The 21,231-nt window shown below is 34.3% G+C and overlaps 1 protein-coding gene and 1 long non-coding RNA gene across 7 annotated transcripts in view; one reads left to right on the top strand and one right to left on the bottom strand.

The window, feature by feature from the left end:
• MAP3K7 (mitogen-activated protein kinase kinase kinase 7) overlaps window positions 1–21,231 on the top strand; it is a 49,413-nt gene that overhangs the window by 8,144 nt on the left and 20,038 nt on the right. For 3 of the 6 annotated variants that reach the window (XM_042840011.1, XM_042840001.1, XM_042840052.1), the window contains exons 2-12: window positions 2,889–2,999; window positions 4,512–4,577; window positions 5,507–5,552; window positions 6,091–6,229; window positions 7,252–7,376; window positions 10,942–11,070; window positions 12,980–13,110; window positions 13,528–13,609; window positions 14,583–14,734; window positions 15,370–15,529; window positions 18,102–18,182. In XM_042840011.1, coding sequence (XP_042695945.1) covers window positions 2,889–2,999; window positions 4,512–4,577; window positions 5,507–5,552; window positions 6,091–6,229; window positions 7,252–7,376; window positions 10,942–11,070; window positions 12,980–13,110; window positions 13,528–13,609; window positions 14,583–14,734; window positions 15,370–15,529; window positions 18,102–18,182 — 1,222 coding nt within the window. Of the gene's footprint in view, window positions 1–2,888; window positions 3,000–4,511; window positions 4,578–5,506; window positions 5,553–6,070; window positions 6,230–7,251; window positions 7,377–10,941; window positions 11,071–12,979; window positions 13,111–13,527; window positions 13,610–14,582; window positions 14,735–15,369; window positions 15,530–18,101; window positions 18,183–21,231 lie in introns of those variants that run through there. The other 3 variants (XM_042840026.1, XM_042840018.1, XM_042840035.1) reach the window with 2 other exon arrangements.
• LOC122172047 lies at window positions 2,182–20,969 on the bottom strand. Its single transcript, XR_006172168.1, has 3 exons — window positions 20,884–20,969; window positions 2,597–2,644; window positions 2,182–2,246 (listed from the first exon to the last, which is right to left on the bottom strand). It is a non-coding gene; the product is annotated as an uncharacterized LOC122172047 (long non-coding RNA).

Here is a 21,231-nt window from a genome sequence, read left to right as displayed (position 1 = left end):
AGCAGAGGACAAAGTTCTCAGTTACTCCCTCAGTTTAGGTTTCTTTTAGTTGTAGAATAACAGCAGAGTTGAAACTGAGTTGCTAGTGGCAGTGCAGTTCATGCACAAGTTGCTCTATTTAACAGCATTTCCTTAGAACTGCTGTGCTGTAAGCAGGCTGTTAGGTGTGCTTGCTCAGTAGATGATCTTGGTCTCAATGTGTTGAGTAAATCAGCACTTTATAAAGGATTTATAAAGGATAAAGGATTTATGTATTTATAAAAGCACAAACTTACAGTGCACCAACAGATTGAGAGTTTTCACTAGATGTCCATCTGGTGGGGAACTACCAAGGTCAATAACTTGGGGTTTTCTTCTATTGAAATGTGGTCTAAGTGAGAAGAGGAGGTATCAAAATAGACTTTGGGGTCTTGAGGTCTTCAGATGACTCACTGTTTCCCATTTATTTTTCTGTGGTGAATGATTGTTTGTTTGACTGCAGATTTCCAAACTCTTGTGGGCTACAAGAAAATAGTTGGTGTCTGTCATTTCACAAGAAGAATCTTGGTCTTATATATTGTAGCTGGAGAAAAGTGTTATAGTCAGTGTGTCCCTTTTTTGAGGGACAGAATGCAGTAGATGGTGGCCATGCTGCAGTTCTCATCTGGTAGATTCAGCCTGTGGTGGGTGAAGGTGAGAAGGCTAGGTGTGTGTGCTATGATGTAGAAGATATATTTTTGAGTGTATTAAGGGAACCAGAAAAGAAAAATGCCATTGATCACCACTCCAGGGCAGCTGTCTTTCATATCCATAAATGACCTGTCAAAAAGATCTCACATACTTCTCCTTTTCTTAATATGAAAATTTTGGTTGTTTTGTTTTTCTCTTCAGATTGGGCCTTTGATTGGAGATTCTGTGATGCTTAGCATGGAATCGTAGCAGGTCTTGAACTATCTACCTGCAGCTATGGCTATCCCTGCCTCTGTTGCCCTGTTCTCAGGAGAAATCAGCTTCACTACATTGTGAAATCTAGAAGGCTGAACTTCACCGGAGCATAGTTTTCATTCCTGATAGTCACAGGCCATTGTGACATAGGGCCTTGGCAGGTTCAGTCTGGCACTTGTACATTCCTGGTCACTATGCTGCTTCCACATCTACTTTGCATTCCAAGCTAGTGCTGTACAGGTGGGGCATCTCAATATTTTGAGGTGAAACCATAAAATGTTACTGCCTCAAAGGATGAGCTTTCACGCAGCTGGTGCTTTGCATTGTTTAAGCATTGGGAACGTGCAGTTACTCACTGAACTCCTCCAAACTACGTTTTACTTGTAAGAAGCCATTCTTACATTCTTAAGCAACTGTTAAGTGACTTCACTAACAATCCTGTAAGAACCACTGTAATGTTTATGTGGATGCAGTATCAGATTTTCTGGTTTAAACATTTTGTCTGTCTTTTAATTGTCATCTCTTTTTTGCCTTTTATTCTATTTTAAAATTTTGAATATTCTCTTTATTCTCTTCTTTTTTTTCCAGAGCATCTTTTCACTTTTTTTTTTTTTTTTTTTTTTTTTTTTTTAAATAAAGTTATAAATAAATATGACTTTAGTGAAGAGTAAATGTAATTTTGGGAAGTCTGTTTTTCGAACTAAAATAATATTCATGTGGGTGTGCATTACCCATTTCAGTAAAATTAAACTCTGCCATAATACACTGTTATTATAATCACATTTCTAAATGCTTCCACTCCACCCTTGCTATTTTCTCTGCCCACTCTTCTTCTCCTTTACCCAACCCTCCTCCTCCCTCCCCCCAAAAAAGCATTCATTGGATTTTACATGTCTGCTTTATTGCATAACAAAGATACATATATAATTACTTAAAATCAAGGACTAGTAGCACAAGCACATGCATAGAATGCCATTAAAACCAACGACACAGGAAGGCTATAGCCAACTACTAAATCTGATACCAGCATATCTAGCCCCTTGTACCTTTCCTCTTTCCCCATCCTTCACACCTGCTTTACCTCACACTCTTTTTGAGGAGCTCCTATCCCTTAGCTTCTTTTATGTCTTTCTGTACCTTTATTTTCTCCTTTTCCTCTACACCTCTTTCAGGCGTACACACACACACACACATATATATAAAACACCTACTTGTCTGTGCTTTCCTGTAGAAGCTAGAGTCACTGTTGGTGATGGTCTTGTTTCAGTTTTGAACTGCATAAGCATGTTTTGGTTTTGTTCCTGTGTGTTGCTCTTTTCCCCCTGAAAAAGTGCAGTAGAAGTGAAATTTCAGTTTCCAATATTTTATAACTCACCCATAACTGAAAGTAAACCTCACAGAGAAAGTACATTTCTCTCTCTCCTGCTTTAATTCTCATGCTGAGTTTGTAAAAACCACTCTAAATAATGAGCTGCTTCACAAATGTTTTCTATTTTGAAAGGCTTCTTAGATAACACAGTGAAGTGTTATAGTGAAGTGGCTACTGCAGCTTCTGTGAAATTGCATTGGAGATTATTGTTCCTGTCTGGCTCTGTATTAGCTTCAGGAAATGTGATTCCAACAGACATGAAAAACAATGGAGAAAGCATAATTATACAGACACTATGCTTACCTGCAGGACTCACAGCAAAATTTTATGTTTCTCACATTATTGTGGCACCTGTGAGAAAGTGGAAAGATAATTGTGATCATAATGAGCATCTCATCCAGACTTCAGGATAGTTCTGTATATTTTTTTGCATGTGCATTTTAATTTGAGAGGTTTGAATTTCTCTATTAATTGCTAGTATAGCATAATAGAGAAGATAGATAAGTTAAATTTCTGTTCTATTTGTGAAATATCAGAGCAGAAAATTAAACCATATCAAGTTTTAACTGAAACGTTTCATATCATCTTGCTCTAGGTTGTTGGAAGAGGAGCCTTTGGTGTGGTCTGCAAGGCAAAATGGCGAGCTAAGGATGTAGCCATTAAACAGATAGAAAGTGAATCTGAAAGAAAAGCCTTCATTGTAGAGGTACAGTAAATTTTTTGGCAATCACAGATTTTGGCAGAGCTTGTTTTCTTTACATGTCAAATTTGAGTATTAAAAGATATGTCTGTTTTACAAAGTTCCTGTGGCCTATGGTATCCAGTACAGTGCTAGTTAGGACAGTTAGAGTGCACTGCACCTCCTTTAGCTCACTCCCATAAAAACTGGGAGGAAAGAAGAAAAGAGAGGCAGGGGAAACACTGCTTTTTGGATTCTGTCCCAGTGTGACACCAAGTGACAGCTGAAATACCCATTAGCATCCTGGAGCTGATTACTTCCAGGTACTTGAGCTAGAATCTTCATTCAGCAGCTTGAATCATGCTGTCATTTTTGTGTGTAGATTTGTTGATACATGGAACCACTGAGGACAAATCACTTGTCCATTCAATGTTTATTTCCTTAGAAAGATTTTGAGTAGCTCAGATACACTGATAAACTTCCCAAAATGTATAATATTTTCTAGATTTGAGTTCTAAGTATTTTAAATGAGATGTAAAGAATGTCATGTTGCTTAGTAAGAATCTACAATTTTCAAGAAAGACAAAACTTATTAAAATAAATCTCTCAGACACTGAACTACAAATGTAACATATTTAAGGACAAAAGGAAGCATATTTGTTACAGGTCTCTATGTAAAAATGCTGTTTATTACCATTATAAGTTTTCAGTGTTTCTAATCTGAGTCTAATTTAGTACTGAGTACATCGGATGAGTCTCTTAGCATTTTTGTGTTAGAAGGAGATCTGAGAACCCCAGAAATTTTTAATAATTACTGGGATTCAAGAAGACCTACACATGCAAACATCAGATGTAGTATTCCAGTTTTATTAGAACTTCCAAAGTACGCAGAAAAAGTACCGTTAGATCCCTAGACCAAATAGCAAAAAGCATAAACTGCCTTAGAAGTCTATGGAAAAGAAAAAAAATTCCTTTTGCCTTTCCTTCTGTCTAAAGGTGAAGAAAAATGTAGTGCAAAATAGTTTCCTCTCTGTAGTAGGCATGTTTCTAAAAACTATCAGAACAAGCAGCAATAGGCTCTTGGAACTGTGTCACATTAATATCAAACCCAGTAGTATATTTTATAGGCTTGTGGCATTTTTTTTCACAGAGGAGTAGCTTGCTTTATTGCTTATAAAGCCATTATGATTCAGGTTACTTACGGGATTAGGCAGTCTGACTTGAAGGAAGGATACAAGACTGCAAAACCTTTAAAAAGCCGAAGTTACACAGTGCTTATGATTTGAATGTTCTTACTACTCCAGAAAAGAAAACTTTACATTTCATTTCTTGAAAATTTCTTTTAAATTCAGTTTAAATTAGATACAGTTCTAATTATATAAATTAAAATGTAAAAAATGGCCCTAGTCTTGTAATTTCTCAAATCACCATTGAGGTTTTTTTAGGCAGACACATAAAACTTCAGTTGCTGTTGTTGTGTATGAACTATACAGCATTTTTTTTCCCATGGTTTGAAATTAAGTGTGATTTGTATTGCAGCTTCGTCAACTGTCACGAGTAAACCATCCCAATATTGTCAAGTTATATGGAGCCTGTCTAAACCCAGTAAGTTATATCTTTGTCAGTGCAACAAAAGGTAACTAGCTTACCATATGCAAGCATCAACCACAAATGTGTAATCTATATACAAAAAAGTGTGCTTTATATAAATTTAGTATGGTTAAGCCGCAAAAGGCTTATTGGTGTAGATATAGATAGAGGTGTATAGGTTGTTTGATATTTTCAGATATGTTTTCTGTTGTTGCTTTCTTCCTCTGTTAGGAGAAATAAATTTTTTCAGGGTAATCCCCCCAAAAACATTTTTAAACACTGTTTATATTTCAATTTGTCAAAATGGCATCTAGCGTATTACATATGCAGTGTCATTCAGATGTGTAGTCCCATTAATTGCAAATTAAATTGCAAAGCAGAAATTATATATATTAGCAACACATTAATCATAGCTTAGAAATCAGATCCTGTTCTTGTATATGCACTTTTCAGGATTTGCTGTCTTCTTGCCACAGCTGCAAACCGTCTCACAAATTCTGAAAGCAGAAGAGAAAGTACAGTCACAGGAAAAATACATCCTTAACTAATTCTAATGAGGAATTTACAATTGGTTAAAACGCTGGATCACTTTTTTCTTGGAACTGATTACATTCTTTTGACATAGTATTTAAAACTATTGAAAGCCATTCTGAGGAAATAGTGAAGGCAAATTAATTGCAGTATGAAGACAGTGTTCGATTTTCAAGATGAGCTAGGAAAGGGAGAAAGTGCATTCCCTTATTTCCTAACTTACAGTGCAAATTAAATGTTAAGCTAAATTGTATTTATATTAAGCCTGACTTACTGTGTACCTCACAGTTAGATGTTTCTATTAGCTTAGGTGTGGAACATTGCAGATCCTCTCAAAGAACTTTTGGTTTACAAAATCTGTTTTCTGTCCCTCCATTTAAAACATCCATATTTTCTGTCTCCTCTCCTCAAAGGTGTGTCTTGTTATGGAGTATGCTGAAGGAGGTTCTCTATACAATGGTGAGTATCATTTTAATATGTCTTCCTGGAGCTGAAGTGCCGGTGCTAGGAAAAACGTCTTAAATATAATGTCACTTCATATATATGTCTCAAACGAATTTTGAAGAGAAAGATGTGTGCTTCTAAAAATTACTTTTAAGCCTATTAATTTGTTTATTGATATCAGCTTGGTAATATTTGTAAAAGTCATTTTAAGGTTTTTCTGTGGAAAACTTCATCTGAAAAAGCTCTTACTTACATGTAAATTCCCATTATAGTTGTTTAACACAGACTTTATCTCTTCTTGAAAAAAGTAACTTCTTTCATATTGTTAATCACTGGTTGGCAGAATTCTAATAAAAGTATTAGGAAGAACATACTAAAACTTAGATACCATTTTGACATTTCCATTAATTTAACAATTTGCAAAAGGACACTTTTAGTTGCAGTGATAAGTATGTAGGTTCTGTACAGCTTTCTGACTGGTATGTTGTTAACTCCATTGTATCTGTTGTAATATACAATAAAGTTCTTTTTAGTTTGTGCCTTTGTTTTGCAGTGCTGCATGGTGCTGAACCTCTGCCTCATTATACTGCTGCACACGCGATGAGTTGGTGTTTACAGTGTTCCCAAGGAGTGGCATATCTTCACAGTATGAAACCAAAGGCCCTAATTCACAGAGACCTGAAACCACCAAAGTAGGTTTATTGCACCTTTAATTGGTAATACATTTATTGGAGGTACTGTATTTTAAATGAAAACCGTGTGTTTGAAGCTTCAGATACAGAGCGATGGTGCATGGTACAGGAAACAATCTGTAGTCACTATATTTCTGTTAAACCAGAAAAACATCTTGCTATTGCCCTTTCTCACAGGAGAGGATTTTCCTAAGGATAGGGCTCCTAATCAGAGGCATGTAAAGCATCCCAATTTTACGACGGGTAGTGTTATTTGATAAGAGAATATTGGGTTGGTTGGTTTTAATGTTGTATTTAATTTGATATTGTCATATTTAATCTGATATGATCATCTTATTCTGCCTCCTCTTGTCTGTTCCACTACCCATAGCCAAAATTTCTCATCTCTTTCCAGTTAAATAAAAATGAATATCTATTCTGTCCAGGCAGTTTGTTGATCTTACTCATCTTAGAACCATACTACCTTCAGATCTGGTTCCACCGGTTTGCTGGAAAAAGAGATTTGCAGGATCACCCACTTTTGGTGGGTGCCAGCACTTCTACCAGATAAAATGACAGTGTGAAGTCACACTTTGAATCTTGAATTCTTTCTTGTATCACCAGTTTTGATTAAGATTTAAATAACTACACTGATTGACATTAATGGGAGTCTTAATCATCGTTCTTTTGGCAAAAATTTTTGCAGCACTTATTTTTCATTCTCTCCCATCTGAAAGACTAAATTTTATCAGTATATGCTATGCCTGAGAATATTTAAATCTAGCATGGAAGAAATATATATGGTGTAGAAGCATGAATAAATAATGGAATATATTTGATTTTAAAACTATTTTGTATGCTCAGATTAGATACAAGTGTTCTTACTTATTTCTTAGATTACAAAACTAAAGCACAGAGAAACAAAGCCCCAGATACTCATTTATATTAGAATAATTGTTAGGATAAAAAATTCCTTGTTTTATCACCAGGCTATTTCATCCTACAGTTTTGAATTTTTTTAATTTATTTTGTTTCCTTGACAGTTTGCTCTTGGTAGCTGGGGGGACAGTTTTAAAAATCTGTGATTTTGGTACAGCCTGTGATATTCAAACACACATGACCAACAATAAGGGAAGTGCTGCTTGGATGGCACCTGAAGTTTTTGAAGGTAACAATAATTTATGGTGTTGTTATTGTACATTCTTTTTAGGGATGCAACTTTGAATGTATTTGTATAGGAAATAAAAGCATCATTTAATTATACTTCTGTTTCAATCATCATATTAAATTTTGAGATAGCAATTGAAAGTGTCTTGGCAGAATCCTAACTTTTATTTTAAAACCTGCATGTTTGTATATTACCAAATAATTGTGCAAAGTTTCAAAGAGCAGCACCAAACAGACTATATCATGTTAGTGTTATACCATTAATTACTGGAAGATGTGGGACCTTTGTGTCATTTCCAAGGTTTCCTTCCTCTAAAGGGATACCTTTAGACAGCTGCTGTTTCTTATTTAAAACCAAATAAAACTAAGTAATAGAGGGCTATTTCACAAGTATTGTGCTATTTCTGAGATTCTTAAGTAATTTCAAATTCTCCTGACATTTAAATATACTGTTATTACTTTCACTCCCAATTTTGATCAGCTTTTATCTTTAGAATTTGCGAGTTAGTGTCACTAAATTGAACATAATTGCCTTCATTTTGAAACCTCCACTTTCTTGTAATTTCACTTTTGTCTGGTTTTCTTTGTCTCTCTTTCTTAGTTTTCTTCATCTCTAGAGGTTTGATGTACTTCCTCTTCCCTGCATTCTGAGAAACTTGTTATTAACAGTTAATTTAGTTAAGTAAGAAAACAAGCTATTTCTCTGAGCAGAGCTGGGAAAGGCTGATGACAGTTGATAATTAGATAGGTATAATTGCTTTATTATTACTAGAGAAATAATGCAGTTGTCATTAGATTGCAAATTAAACACATTTTAGCATTGATTGTGATTAGTAGACAGGTCTGGAGGTGTCATCTTCCTGCTTCGGACAGCAAGTGTTCTGTTTTGCCATGTCCACAGTTAATATTCTTGCGAGGGGTTTCCTCCTGGGCACCACCTTTGGAGCTTTTATTTTGAAGGTACCTCATTCTTCTGCTTGTCACTTTGGGGAATCACCTAAGGATGATTCCCAGTTTTACTCTGGTGCCTAAACATTTTCCATCGTGTCACTTTATATTGGAGCTACTTTGTTTCTTTAACTTCAGCTAGGAGTGCATCCTTTCTTAACTTTTATTTACTATTAAATGAAACTGTGTAAATTAGAGATGTCTTTCTCCTTTAGAAGTTATCCATTGCACTATCAGTGTTAAAGCAAAATTTTTGGGCTTGAGTGAAAAAAATAAAAACTGATTTTTAAATAAGAGCACTGTAGTGGGGATTTACAGTGTTTTGCTTAATTTCTCTGCTACATAAATTCAGCAGCACAGAACAAAGAAATATTGTATTGCAAATTTATTGTTAGATGGCAGCAAAAGCTTTCACTTTGCAGTTGGCTTTATGGACCTTTTTCTGAAAGCTTTTAGTGATGATGCCACAAGTCTTTTATGCAAGAATCAGTATAAAGGAAAGATCAAGGGTTTCAATAAGTTCTGCGATGCAGTATATCAAATTACTCTTGGGACTGTCATTAAAGTATTAATATATTAAAAGAGTATTGAAATTATGTCAAAATTGTTAAACTTATTTGCATCTACTACTGCATCAGAAATTAACAGTGGGATAAGCAGTAATATTATTTTGGTACTGTTTTAGAACTCAGTTTTAGTTGAGAACTAAAAAGGCTTAAGAACTATCTCTTATAGGTGACATACTTAAAAAGTGATCATTGATGTAATTTTCCTAATATTATTACTTTCTCTGAGTTTTAAGTATTATGGCATTTAGACCCTTGTCTAAATGAAAAAAAATATCATTTAGATACAATAAAATGGAAAAGAAGAAATCAGTATAAGCTCTGAGCTCCCTTTGTCAAAATTATTTTTTAAATGCTTTGAGATAATTGGATATTGAAAAGTGATGCATCTGCTATCCTACCTAGGTCTGTTAAGTAATGAAGCAGTAGAATATCCTCCTTATGTTAGATACTGGCTTTGAACTATCACTAGTTTTCAGCTTCAAAATAGAATTTCCTTGCTCAAACAGGAGTATAACACTACTTTCCCATCACAGCTGTCTGTCTGCCACTGTGCACCATAGAGTCTTCACTCCCTTTGGTACCAAGTTTCATTTTTAGGCAGCTTTGTCCACTGAAAAGTCACTTCAGATCTTCAGATCTGGCAGAGACAACAGGCCTTAAGATTGTCACTTCTTTCCATGCAGTAGTTTTGATAAAAGGGAGAGAGATGCAGTTCTTTAGTGCTTTGCTCCACGCAGCAGCATTAAAGCTCTTTTTGGGCTCCTGTCTTGCCATTGTTGGGAGGAATCACTTCAAAGTGGAATGCCTAAGATGGGGTGAATGTGCAGCTAGAAATGTTGTCGCTGGATAGACTGAAAGATTGTTTTACTTCCCTTTTAATCTGCCATCGTTAACAGCTGCCTTTTGAAGGGAAAGCTGACTTTGTTATTCACCTTCAGAATTTTTTTAATTCGTTGACCGCATTCAGTTACTTTGATACAAGTATAAAGGGTTTCACAGATACCAAATTCTTATAAGCTTCGTAAAATCAATAGATGCAAGAAGTTCAAATGAGTGCCCTTGCTTAGAAAGGATTCCAGTACATGGCTGCATCCTGTTTATTCAGTTTGACTTTCAGACTGTCCAACCTGCAAGAACTGGTCTTAGGGTATGCTGCTTTCCTTGCAGTTTGTCAGAGGTACTGGGGGCCAGAAGAGGATGGCTTATACAAAACGCGGAGCCTGTTGCAACTGGGTGTTATAAGATAAATGTTAACATAAAACTAGGCTTCATTAATTCCTACTTGTGAAATGACTCGTCTCAGTAACACTTTCTTATTACATATTAGTTTAAAAAATCTGTTATTTATAGTTATGCTATCATTATCGTGTTATTAATCATTCACATTTCTTTCAGTATTTGCATGAGTTAGGGCAGCAGAACATACAGTCTTCCTCTTGTAGTCTCTGAATGTTATTATTTATCACCTGTATGTCTTCTGCACCTGTAACTTCGACTTAGAAATATTTAAACTGTGACTAGAGAACTTGATTTAAGTAATGGCATGACAAAAAACAATAAGAAAGATAAACAGAGTAGAAATAAGATGGTGATGTTTTATATTTATGATTCTGCTGAAGACCTGCTATTAATTGAGTGCAAGAGATATGACAGTGATGGCTAACGTACTGTGATTAATATGAAAAAAGCGAGCTCAACAAGAATATTTAGATGAAGCAAGGTTAAGTCCTGAATTCAAAAGATCTTTGAAATGTAATAAGCTGCATTTGATATAAAATCAAACTGACTCCGTTTATCATTCCAGAATGACTCCAAGTGAAATGGACTGATTTCCAGAGAGAGGCATTCTTAATGATCATACTATCACATGATTTCAGACTTAAGTTAGCTTGAATCAAACAGCTTTAGAAAACCTTATTTTTTAAAGAAAACAAATATGAGATGAAAGGAAGTATAAATAGCAATTTTTCATATGAAACTGTACCTATTAAAAGTGAGTTATAGAAAAGTTACATAGAAAAGAAATAGTATATTTCTGATTTCTTCTAGGTAGCAATTACAGTGAAAAATGTGATGTTTTCAGTTGGGGTATTATTCTCTGGGAGGTAATCACCCGTAGGAAACCTTTTGATGAGATTGGTGGTCCAGCTTTCCGCATAATGTGGGCAGTTCACAATGGTGAGTTGAAAATGTTTAACTGCATTTTAAGTTGTATATTTCACCTATAAATTTGCTGAACATTCTGAAGCATACATTTTTAAATTATTAGTTGTTTTGGTTCTGTTCTTCATTTAATAAGGACTTGTGTCATAAAGAATAAATAATAAGACACTAACACTTCTGTGTTAGTGTGGTTTTTGTTTTATTTGACTGCTACATTGTTTGCATTTCCTGCTGCATATAACCATTGTATAAATAAACAAGGGAGAAAAGCTGTACATTTATTACAGCTCCCCATTTTAGAAGATTTGACAGTGGTCTGAGTTGTGTACTTTAAAAAAAATAGCCCCTTTATCTTTTAAAAAAATGGGCATTTACACCATGAATGCATAAGTTCAAGTAATTTAACCTACATTTTAAAATGTAGAAAATGTCAAACTCTGCAGGAGCATAGGGCATTAAAAATGTTACTTTGTTTTTTATCTGTTGATTTTTTTTATTCTGCTGTTTAAATTGTTTTATCTAGGGTCCTGCAGACATGGAGCAGGACTTTACTGTGCTAGGTACAACACAGAACAGAGCCATGTCCCAAGCACTTTAGGATAATGAACAAGAAAAATGATTATATTAAGACAGATGAAGCAATGGTACAGTATCAGTCAAAATAATAGACTGTAGTATCTTAATTGTAGTAGTATAACTGCTTTAACAGAGTACTTCCAGTGAATGTCTGCAAAAAGTTTCTACCATTTGTGAAAAACACCATCAAAGAAAGAATGAACTTGTTTGGATGATCTAATTAACAAGCAAGCAATGATGGCTGGCACTGTGCCTGAGAATCGTAGTTTCAGTACTGAATGATAGGAGCTCAAGGTGAGAATAGGAATCTTGTTTGATCAAGTATGTAAAGATGGCAGGCATTGATAGGATGGATGAGTGTTACAGTCAGTAATACACAAGGAAAGATGATTGCAAACAGCATTTTTGAGTGAAAAGAGAAGTTCTCCATTTCAGTTTTTCAAGGGTGCAAGTCATTGAGTCAGGACTGATGGGAGACTTAATAAAAGCAATAGCTATAAATGTGAATGTAATAAGTCAGAAGGCCTTGCTAAGTTGCAGAAAAAGCTCATAGGGGAAGAAAAAGTCCGCTTTGATTTTTAAAGTGTTTTTTGGTTCACTTCTCTAAACTGTCTTAATTTATGTATTATTTACATAAATTACAATTTAATACGTATACATAATACAATTTATGTATTATTTACATAAGTTACAGCTAATATGTTTTTAAGTACTCACTGCTTTCTTTGCAAAACGTCTCTACTTCTCATGTATTAAGCACAACTGGATGTCTATTAACTGTATTTGTTGTTAAAATAATAAAATGAGTAGAAAATGGAACAAAATCAAATGAGGTTATACTACAGTTGAAGTAAAGTACATAATTGAAAATACCTAGAGTCCATGAAAAAGCCATCCAGAATTGATACTTTTAGCGATTAGTCGTCTTTCAGGAGGAACAAAAGCAACTTCAAAAATACATTTTTGTGTGTGACTTCAACAGTAGATATCAAAGGCTTCTGGCACTTCCCAGCATAGGGCTTTGTTCTTCAGAAAGCTATAACATAATCATTAGCCATTTTAAGTACCATTGTGGTACATTGTATTTTGTCAGTCACTGAATTTATGCAAATGACTTCTGAAGGAAAAAATTCATTTTATTTCTTCTATTTTTTTATTTTTTTTAATGTACCTGTAACTCATTTGTAGTGCAAAGGAACATTGTTTGCTTAAAAGAGAAAATGAAGTATGGGCCAGCTTTTTCAGACTACATGTTTTCCTATACCTGTTTAGCAAAATATCAGTAAGAGATCAGTCACTGTCAGTCTTCTTAAAGTTTGCTTAAATTTTCTTCTAATTTCAATTTTAGGTACTCGACCGCCACTGATCAAAAACTTACCTAAACCAATTGAGAGTTTAATGACCCGTTGTTGGTCCAAGGATCCCTCACAACGACCTTCCATGGAGGAAATTGTTAAGATAATGACACACTTGATGCGGGTATTAAATTTATTTTAGTTTTTTAATCATTTCTTTACTTATTTAGTTGAGAAATTGAATTACAGTAGGTATGCCTTTTGTCACACTTTAAAGATAGACTAATGTGTTCCTCTCTCCTCTTTTTACTTGAGAAAAAAATATGTATGTATCAAGTTATTGCTGTAAAGAAGGGGAGTAATTTCTTTCTTTTTGGGAGGAGTAGAATGTTTCATTTATAACAAACATGGAGAAATTAATAAAAGGAGTCATATTTTAATGTATTATTTAAAATAATCTGACTTCTTTTTCTAAATAAAGTCTTATGTATGATATAGAATTTATTATATGTATGAATTATTTTATTTATTTAAAGCACTATTCATACTATTTTAAAGCAATTACTTTTTATTACTATTAAAACACCGCTTTTTTTCACAGTACTTTCCAGGAGCTGATGAACCTCTGCAGTATCCTTGCCAGTATTCAGATGAAGGGCAAAGCAATTCTGCCACTAGTACAGGTACTCTTCTATAAATAAGAGAATACAATGGAAACATGAAGTGATACACAAGGGTTATAAAATACAGTTTCATATTTGTTTTGAACTCAAATTTGAAAAGATAATCTTTCACAAACTTATGTATTGGCAGGAATCCAATTTTTGTTAAGACCTCATACCACAACATATTTATTGTTCTTAGACAAATAGTTTTGCTGAATTATGTCTTTAATGAAAAATGGGCATACACATCTCCACAGTTTAAACTTGCAGTAGTTCTATGTTAAACTGCAGTAAGTACAATAATTTAAATGAAGCACAAGGAAAACACTAGAAAGGGGAGTAGAACAAAATGTAAGCTAGGCTTTCAGGTAGTGTTTCCCCTACTGAAAAAATTTTACTAATAGCAAATAAAGATTGTTCTGTCCTCTGATTTTACAGACAAGTTTTCCCACTTCAGTAGAAATTGTCTTCACCTTCTGCTATCTGATTTGTTTTTTTCTACCTCCAAATTTATTTTACTTTGAATGACGTTTCTTTCGCTACTTGGCTGCTTAATGACCTGCAAATTATATTTTTACTAACCTTACAAGGTGTCTCCACTTCTCAGCACATGATTATAAGATAAGATTTATACCTTTCAACTATGAATATATACTGATTTCTATTTTTTCAGGTATTTGTTCTCCTCTGTAATAAAGGATGGACCTTATCATTAATTGTGAATTATATTGCCAGTTGTATTGTTAATTTACCAACTACTCCAGCAGTTTCAGAGCAAACTAAAGAATGACTTCAAATGTCATTGTGGTAGTTAGTCGTATATTCCGTCTTCCACCCACTCCTCTTCACATTTTATAAAGAGGAATCTGTTCCAGTTTGGCAGCTTTCCTTTCATTAAAAGTTACCTTAAAGCAAAGTAAAGCTTCTGAGAAGGAGAAGAAATACACTTTAGGGTTTTTAATGAAAATTTGTTTTTCCTTTGAATTTCCAGGTTCATTTATGGACATCACTTCTACAAATACAAGTAACAAAAGCGATGCAAACATGGAACCAAATGACTTCCAAGGAGCTTCTACCAATGACACTATTAAACGTTTAGAATCAAAATTGGCACAGCAAATGAAAAATGCGGCCAAGCAGCCGGTAAGTAAATGCCTGTAATTTTGAATCATAATAATGAAAAGGATGAAATGGGCAAAAGCGTGCCTGCAACTACAAGAAACATTAGTGTCTTTTCTTTAAAAAATAGAAGAAAATTGGTTTCAGTTACTTATAAGAAAGGAGCATGAAAGTGGATGGAAAAGCACCGAATGATTCCAAAAAGATAAATTGGAAGGCTATTAAAAGTTACCTTCAGTGAAATCAAAAAAGAGTTCATTTGATTTAGGGGGATTCAGTAGGTTTAAAAAAATTGAATTCAAATATCATTACCTTAATTTAGAGCTACAAGTTTAGTATAACATGAAAGGATTATACATTTATGTGACTTTTGAAAACACTGTTTTATTTCAAGTGGGATGGAAAAGTACAAATATTCTCTTCTGACAGTATTGACCTAATTCTAAACAATTTGAATTAGAGTAAACTTAATTCTTTGCAGGTTACAAGATATTTGGCTCTTAAGTGCCAATAGTAGTTTAAATTTTTACCATTTTAAAAATTTGCCTAATTTTTAAATCTTCTGTAGAAATATATTTTGTTCCACATACTGAGTATATTATAGGGAACTTTCTGCAGATCTGATTCCCTTCTTTTTAAAATTCTAACCCTTGAATCAGGGTGATCCTGGCCGTTTGAGTTTACCACCGTCTCGTGGAAGCAGTGTGGAGAGCTTGTCAGATGTTCGTGGGCGACCTCAGTCAGCCCTTGTTTCAGGAGAAGCCAAAAGGATGAGTGCTGACATGTCCGAAATGGAAGCAAGAATACCTTCTACCACAGGTAAAATTATGTTTGTGGGGTAGAGTAAGGAACTGGTAGGAGGGAAGATTATTTTAAAAAATAAATAAATAAGAGAAGAGAGAAAAAAATGAAGTCTTACGGCAGGTTAATAAAATTAGCCATGGGAAAATATTTTAACTTTTCATGTAATCTTTCTCATCCTTTATTAGCTGAGGTGGAATATTGTACATTCAGCTGCAAGGCAGGTACTTTAATTAGGTACTTTTAAGGTCACAGAGAGATTACTTCTGTTCAATTAGACTTTCACCTTTCTAAAATCATGCTGAGACTTCTAAATATCAGTCCTGTTCCAGATGCACAAGCTTTATCTTTGTACTTATCTTAATTATCTTTAAAATAGCATTTTATTTGCAGTTATTCCTCAAATATATAAAAGTGAATAGTTGGTTTTAACGGTCAGCATGTTCCCAAATAAGTTTTAAACTCAATTTTGTCATATTTCAGAAACATAAGCATATTTTATTCATCAGACGAATACAGCATAATATCTTTTGTTTAAAAAGTAAACTAGCTTCAGGTGCTTTGCTTCAGGTAGCCATAAACTGTTATGTTTAAATACTGAGTCCGTGAGTGGATTGGAAATTATTCATAAGCATAAATAATTTTATGGTGAAAACAATCTTCAATCTTCCCAGAAGATCAATTTAATAAAAATGTTTATACTTGGCAAACACTTTCTTGTCTCTTTTCTTCATCAAAGATATTGTTTGTTGATCTATGCAAACATCAATTATTAAGTTTGACATCTGAAACTTTTTTTAATGGTATGTAGCTATAGATTTAATTAGCAGACAAAATTACTTTGGTTTGTTCAGGGTTATTTAATTGATGCAGTTATTTCTGCACAAATCTGATAATTAGGGTAACCCAGGAAACTGTAAGAAGTAAGGAAATAAGCATCATATTCTGACTCTTTTCAACCATGACTACTTTATTTTTGTTGTATGATGATTTTTTTAGGATCTTGTTTTGCTAAATACTGAAGATATTTGTGGGATAATATTATCTTGCCCTAAACGCTTTTACTTTTATGTACTTATCTTAAAGCCTTACACCAAAATTTTGTCTTCTGTATCGTCAATCTTTGACTGATTGATTGTGTAGCACTTCACCCTGAGTATTTCTAAAGGTTTCCTAACATGGAAGGCAACTATGTACTTACCTGATAATAATAACTTGTTTTTACTTTAAAACATCAGGACTCACTGACCCTCTAAAGTCAATGTAAGGTTTTGACATTAGTGGAGATAACTGTAGACTTCCTTTGTGCGAGTTTTTAATTTTCCTGGTTTGTCTTCCATAAGTACACTGTTTTGAATAGTAATTGTTATTTCAGCATATTGTAAGGATTTTTTGTTTGTTTATTATGACTGGAGGGTTTCTTTTTATTGATGCAAAAGAATATGTTGAATATTCTGGAGTTTTGTGTTTTGGTTTGATTTGGTGTTTTTTGTGTGTGGGTTGTTGGGTTTTTTTGTTTGTTTGTTTTCTTTTTTTTAGTTATTTCAGGAATTAACTGACCACTAGAAATCAGGTCAAACCCATCTGGCCACACATTTTTCAATAAGAGCTGAAACAACACTGTTGTTTTTGCTTTGTTTTTTAATGCTGTTGAATTTGTGACAGAAATAATATGCTGTAAACTGAAATAGAATTGTGGCTGGATGAGAATCAGGCTGTTAGCATAAATAAAGTCAAGAATATTTAATCTTCTTGTTCCGCCTACTACTAGATTTAAGTGTTAAGTGTAAATTGCATAATACACGCCTCCATTTCACATTAAGACAAATTTGCTGCAGTGTTCTATCTTTGGGAGCTGTATTTGGGCTTTTCTCTAAATGGGAACTATTTTTTTTTCTCTAAATGGGTAACTACACAAGTGGCAAAATAAAAAAGTTTTAAAAAGTTTTTATTGCAAAATATATAATGCTTCTTGAATATCCTTCAGGATGAAGACATTAGTGGTGACAGCCACTTTTTAAAACAAGAAACATCTTCCCTAGTAGGGCAAAATAATGGAAAGCAGAAACAATTGTCTAATGTAGTAAGAGTAAGCACTTTTCAGGGACAGATTACCTTTGCTTTAACAGGAGATGATTCAAAGAAAAAAGTATCCAACTTTCAATCTTGTTCATAAAATAGTTTGTGCCCAGCACTAAAGAGGAAGTGTTATATAAGTTCAGGCAATCAAGAATTTACTCTGAACATACAGGTGATCTGAAGCGATTTATTTTATTCTCTGTTTGGATAATTACATTTGGTTTTCCCTTCTTTGTTGCCGTGCTGCTTTCTGTGTTTGACTTTTGTGTTGCTAACTAAAACTAATTACACAGCGTTGTATTGACGGCTAGTTCTGCATTTTTGCTTTTTAACAGTTGCTTTACTATGTGTAAGCATGAGTGAAAGGCAATGCAGTTTATTCTGCATGAAATATTTTTGCATGAACTACAGTTTAACAAATTTTATGAAAAATGCGATATGACAAATTTAATAATTTTGCTATTGCCTTTTTAGTGTTTTGCATGTGTATTGTATGTGTGTATTTTTTCAGCCTATTCCAAGCCTAAACGAGGCCATCGTAAAACTGCTTCATTTGGCAACATTCTGGATGTCCCTGAGATCATCATACCAGGTATCGCAGACCATGTGAACGGGTCAATTGGTTAAGATGCTGGAATAATGATCAGACTGCTAAAAAATACTTCTTGCTCCAGCTGCACTAGAACAGACCTAGAAATATCCCAATGCATTTTTTTTTAAGTGTTTCAGTAAAAAGGAGCATGATCTTTCAGTACTAACTTTTATCAGTAAAGGATGTGATCTTCTTGGTCTAACCTACTTTTAGTAATTATGGGCTATTTCCTTTTATGATCTTGGTGTTAGATTCTCATTATAAGGCAGGTATTATTTTATTACAGTACTTCATTTGGCAAAAATGAACCTCAGTTGAAAAATTCTCATTTAGATAATTACAGTGCCCTGATCTGTGCAGTGTTTAAGCATCCATTTCTAATCTAATCAAATATTAGTAGAACAAAAGACTTAAATACACTATGTACAGAACTTCAAATCTGTGTAATGCTTGTGATTAAACAAGATTAAAGCTTAATCTGTAGTTTTTATATTTGACTACAGTTTTCTAGATCTAAAATGTATTTGCGTTAGTATTTCTGTTGTGTTTAACTTAAGACAAACTAAAATTATTAGGACAGGCTTCTGACAGGAAGAGAATCAGCATATTCAGGACCTTAGCAGCTATTTTCTGTTGAGACTCCTCTATTTCATATTTATATTCAGTAGGAAATAATATATCTTTCTTTCCCATCTTCCCTCCTATTTCCTTTCATACTTCTCAAAGACTAAAAATAAATTTAATCAATCCCAAACTGTGATAGGTACACCATGATTAGTATACCAATCACCTCAAAATTATTTGTTAGGAGATGCAAGTAATAGTATATGTTGCTAATCAAAAGACCCATTAAAAACTCTGGACCTTGACTCGAAATATGTGTCATTTGAGGAAGATTCCTTGTAGATCTTGAGGATTGTTGTATTTTAAAGTTGAAAACAGAAGATACAGTTCTGTTCAAAAACTTTAAATACCTTTATTGAAGTGTACTTATAAAAATACACTATGTCAAAATGTAGCTTCCAGAGGAAAATTGCACAGTTGATGAAAATAAAACCTATTTGGCACAGAGACTAGCAGATCAGACAGAATATTTACTGGTATTCCACTGTAGTTTTCAAACACTCCTGGCCTTCTGTGATGCAAAGGAAATCTTGAAAGAGCAAGGAAAGAGGAAGTGAAGCTACATTCTGAAATCTGCCAAGTTTTACGATGTCAACAAGTGATGGAAGCCCAACAAGTTTGCTCTAAAAGTTAACTAGGCACCTGTTGTCTGCACGTACTGTCTGTCTGCTTCAAAAAAAACCTTTGAATCTTTTAGAGAAGAATAATTAAAAGGTCAGTGAAATAATATATCATGTCGCTTTCCCAAAGTAGATTGTGCCAAACACATCAGATACCTTTTTGAGGTTTTGCATACTTAGGCAAAGGAAGTCAGTTAGATACCCTTCACCTGAACTATTTTAATTGAACTTGACAAGACTGGAATTCTAAGGTAAATTTGGGACAAATAAAAGAGAAATAGCAACCTGTAGAAATGAAATATAGGACTTCATTTCAAATGAAATACAGGTTTGAAGCAAGCAAGAGTTTACTCTTAAGTCATTTTTTAAGCCTCAAGTGAGTGATGAAGTGTTATCAGGTGTGACAATATAAAGAAGGATTCAAGTATCACATAGGATGAATTGTGGTGTGATGGAGGGTGATTGGTGGATAAGAAATAGAGTAAAATTTAACGTCATACACTGAGGAACCAGTAGCAACAATTTCTTTTAATTATGAAGAGAACTCATTAGTGGACTGCAAGGCACCATAGCAGATGCATAAAGATTAATCCTAGGCAGTCTAAGCAGCTAATCTGAAGTAGTTGTTAAAATACATACATATATACATACATATATATATACATATGTCTATTTATAAGTGATAGATACCAGTCTTTAGGGTTCATTTTGAAAAGAATATTTCCAGGATAGATTAGAAAAAAAATAATTAAAAAAAAAAGCTAATTTACAGGCCATTGTTGAGGTTTGATCAGGAAATCAACATGGTATTCTGGGCAGCCGAAAAAGTATGTTGAGCTAATCATAAGTACACTCTGAAATAGTAACAAGAAAAGCTACTAGAATGGTATGTAGAGTGTGAAGAAGAAAGTGGAAGAGCATGGTTTTTTTAGTTCTCAGAGTGAAAGCTGAGAAATGAGTAATTATTTTCCGTAGATGAATTTGCAGCTAAAGACTAGGAAAAGAGAATTGCTCAAGCTAAAAGGCGCAGTACCGGCACTAAGGCAAAGGGTGTAACTATGCAGATGTCTGGGCTGCATAATAAAAGGTTTCAAATAGTCAGAACACCTTCCTGGTAAGAATCACGGTGCCAGGAAAAAAGAATATGTACCCAGCTCTATTAAAATAGAGCTTAATCATTACGTGACAGAGATGGAACCAGCTGCCCAGTAAACTAACTATATTTATCTGTATCCTTAAAGCAGTTTCTCAAAAGCATCTTGCTCTGTTTTTAGGACAGCATAATGTGCCCTCACATTATGTTTCTCACCACATTCCTTTCCTTACTCCTTCAGTACATGGCTTTCAATCCTATCCTCTTAACACTTTTCCCCTTCCAGTTACACGTCCAAGCTCCCCAGAGTGGCACCGCTGTCTAAATCCCACCCTGGTACGTTCCTCAGCACTTCTGCACATACCCAGCTCCTCCAGCCTTCCCTGGGCACGTCCATCCGTGGGAAGAGAGCACTGACATTGTCCACACTGCTGCTGGCCTGCTGCTGAGTACATGGCAAAGCAGCTGCTTCCCGCAGAGGGGAGGGCACTGGGCAGGCGTGTTACCATGAGTCAGCTGCTTTGGGGCAGGGCTATTTTAGAAGCATGAGTACTACATCTGCCACCATTGGGTTGTTTGTTTTTTTTTATAATGGGTTCTGCCTTGGTCACTTTTTATCCATGAACTGATTGTGATAGTGAAGTCATAAAGTTTATTTTTTCATCGGTTGATGATTACATGTTTGAAGAAGTGGAATTTGCTCTTCTTCCTA

This window comes from Centrocercus urophasianus, unplaced genomic scaffold (assembly GCF_019232065.1).
Source record: "Centrocercus urophasianus isolate 14NV4802_14NV808 unplaced genomic scaffold, USGS_Curo_1.0 seq_10, whole genome shotgun sequence".
Taxonomy (NCBI): Eukaryota; Metazoa; Chordata; class Aves; order Galliformes; family Phasianidae; genus Centrocercus; species Centrocercus urophasianus.
This window is presented reverse-complemented; position numbering and strand designations above follow the sequence as displayed.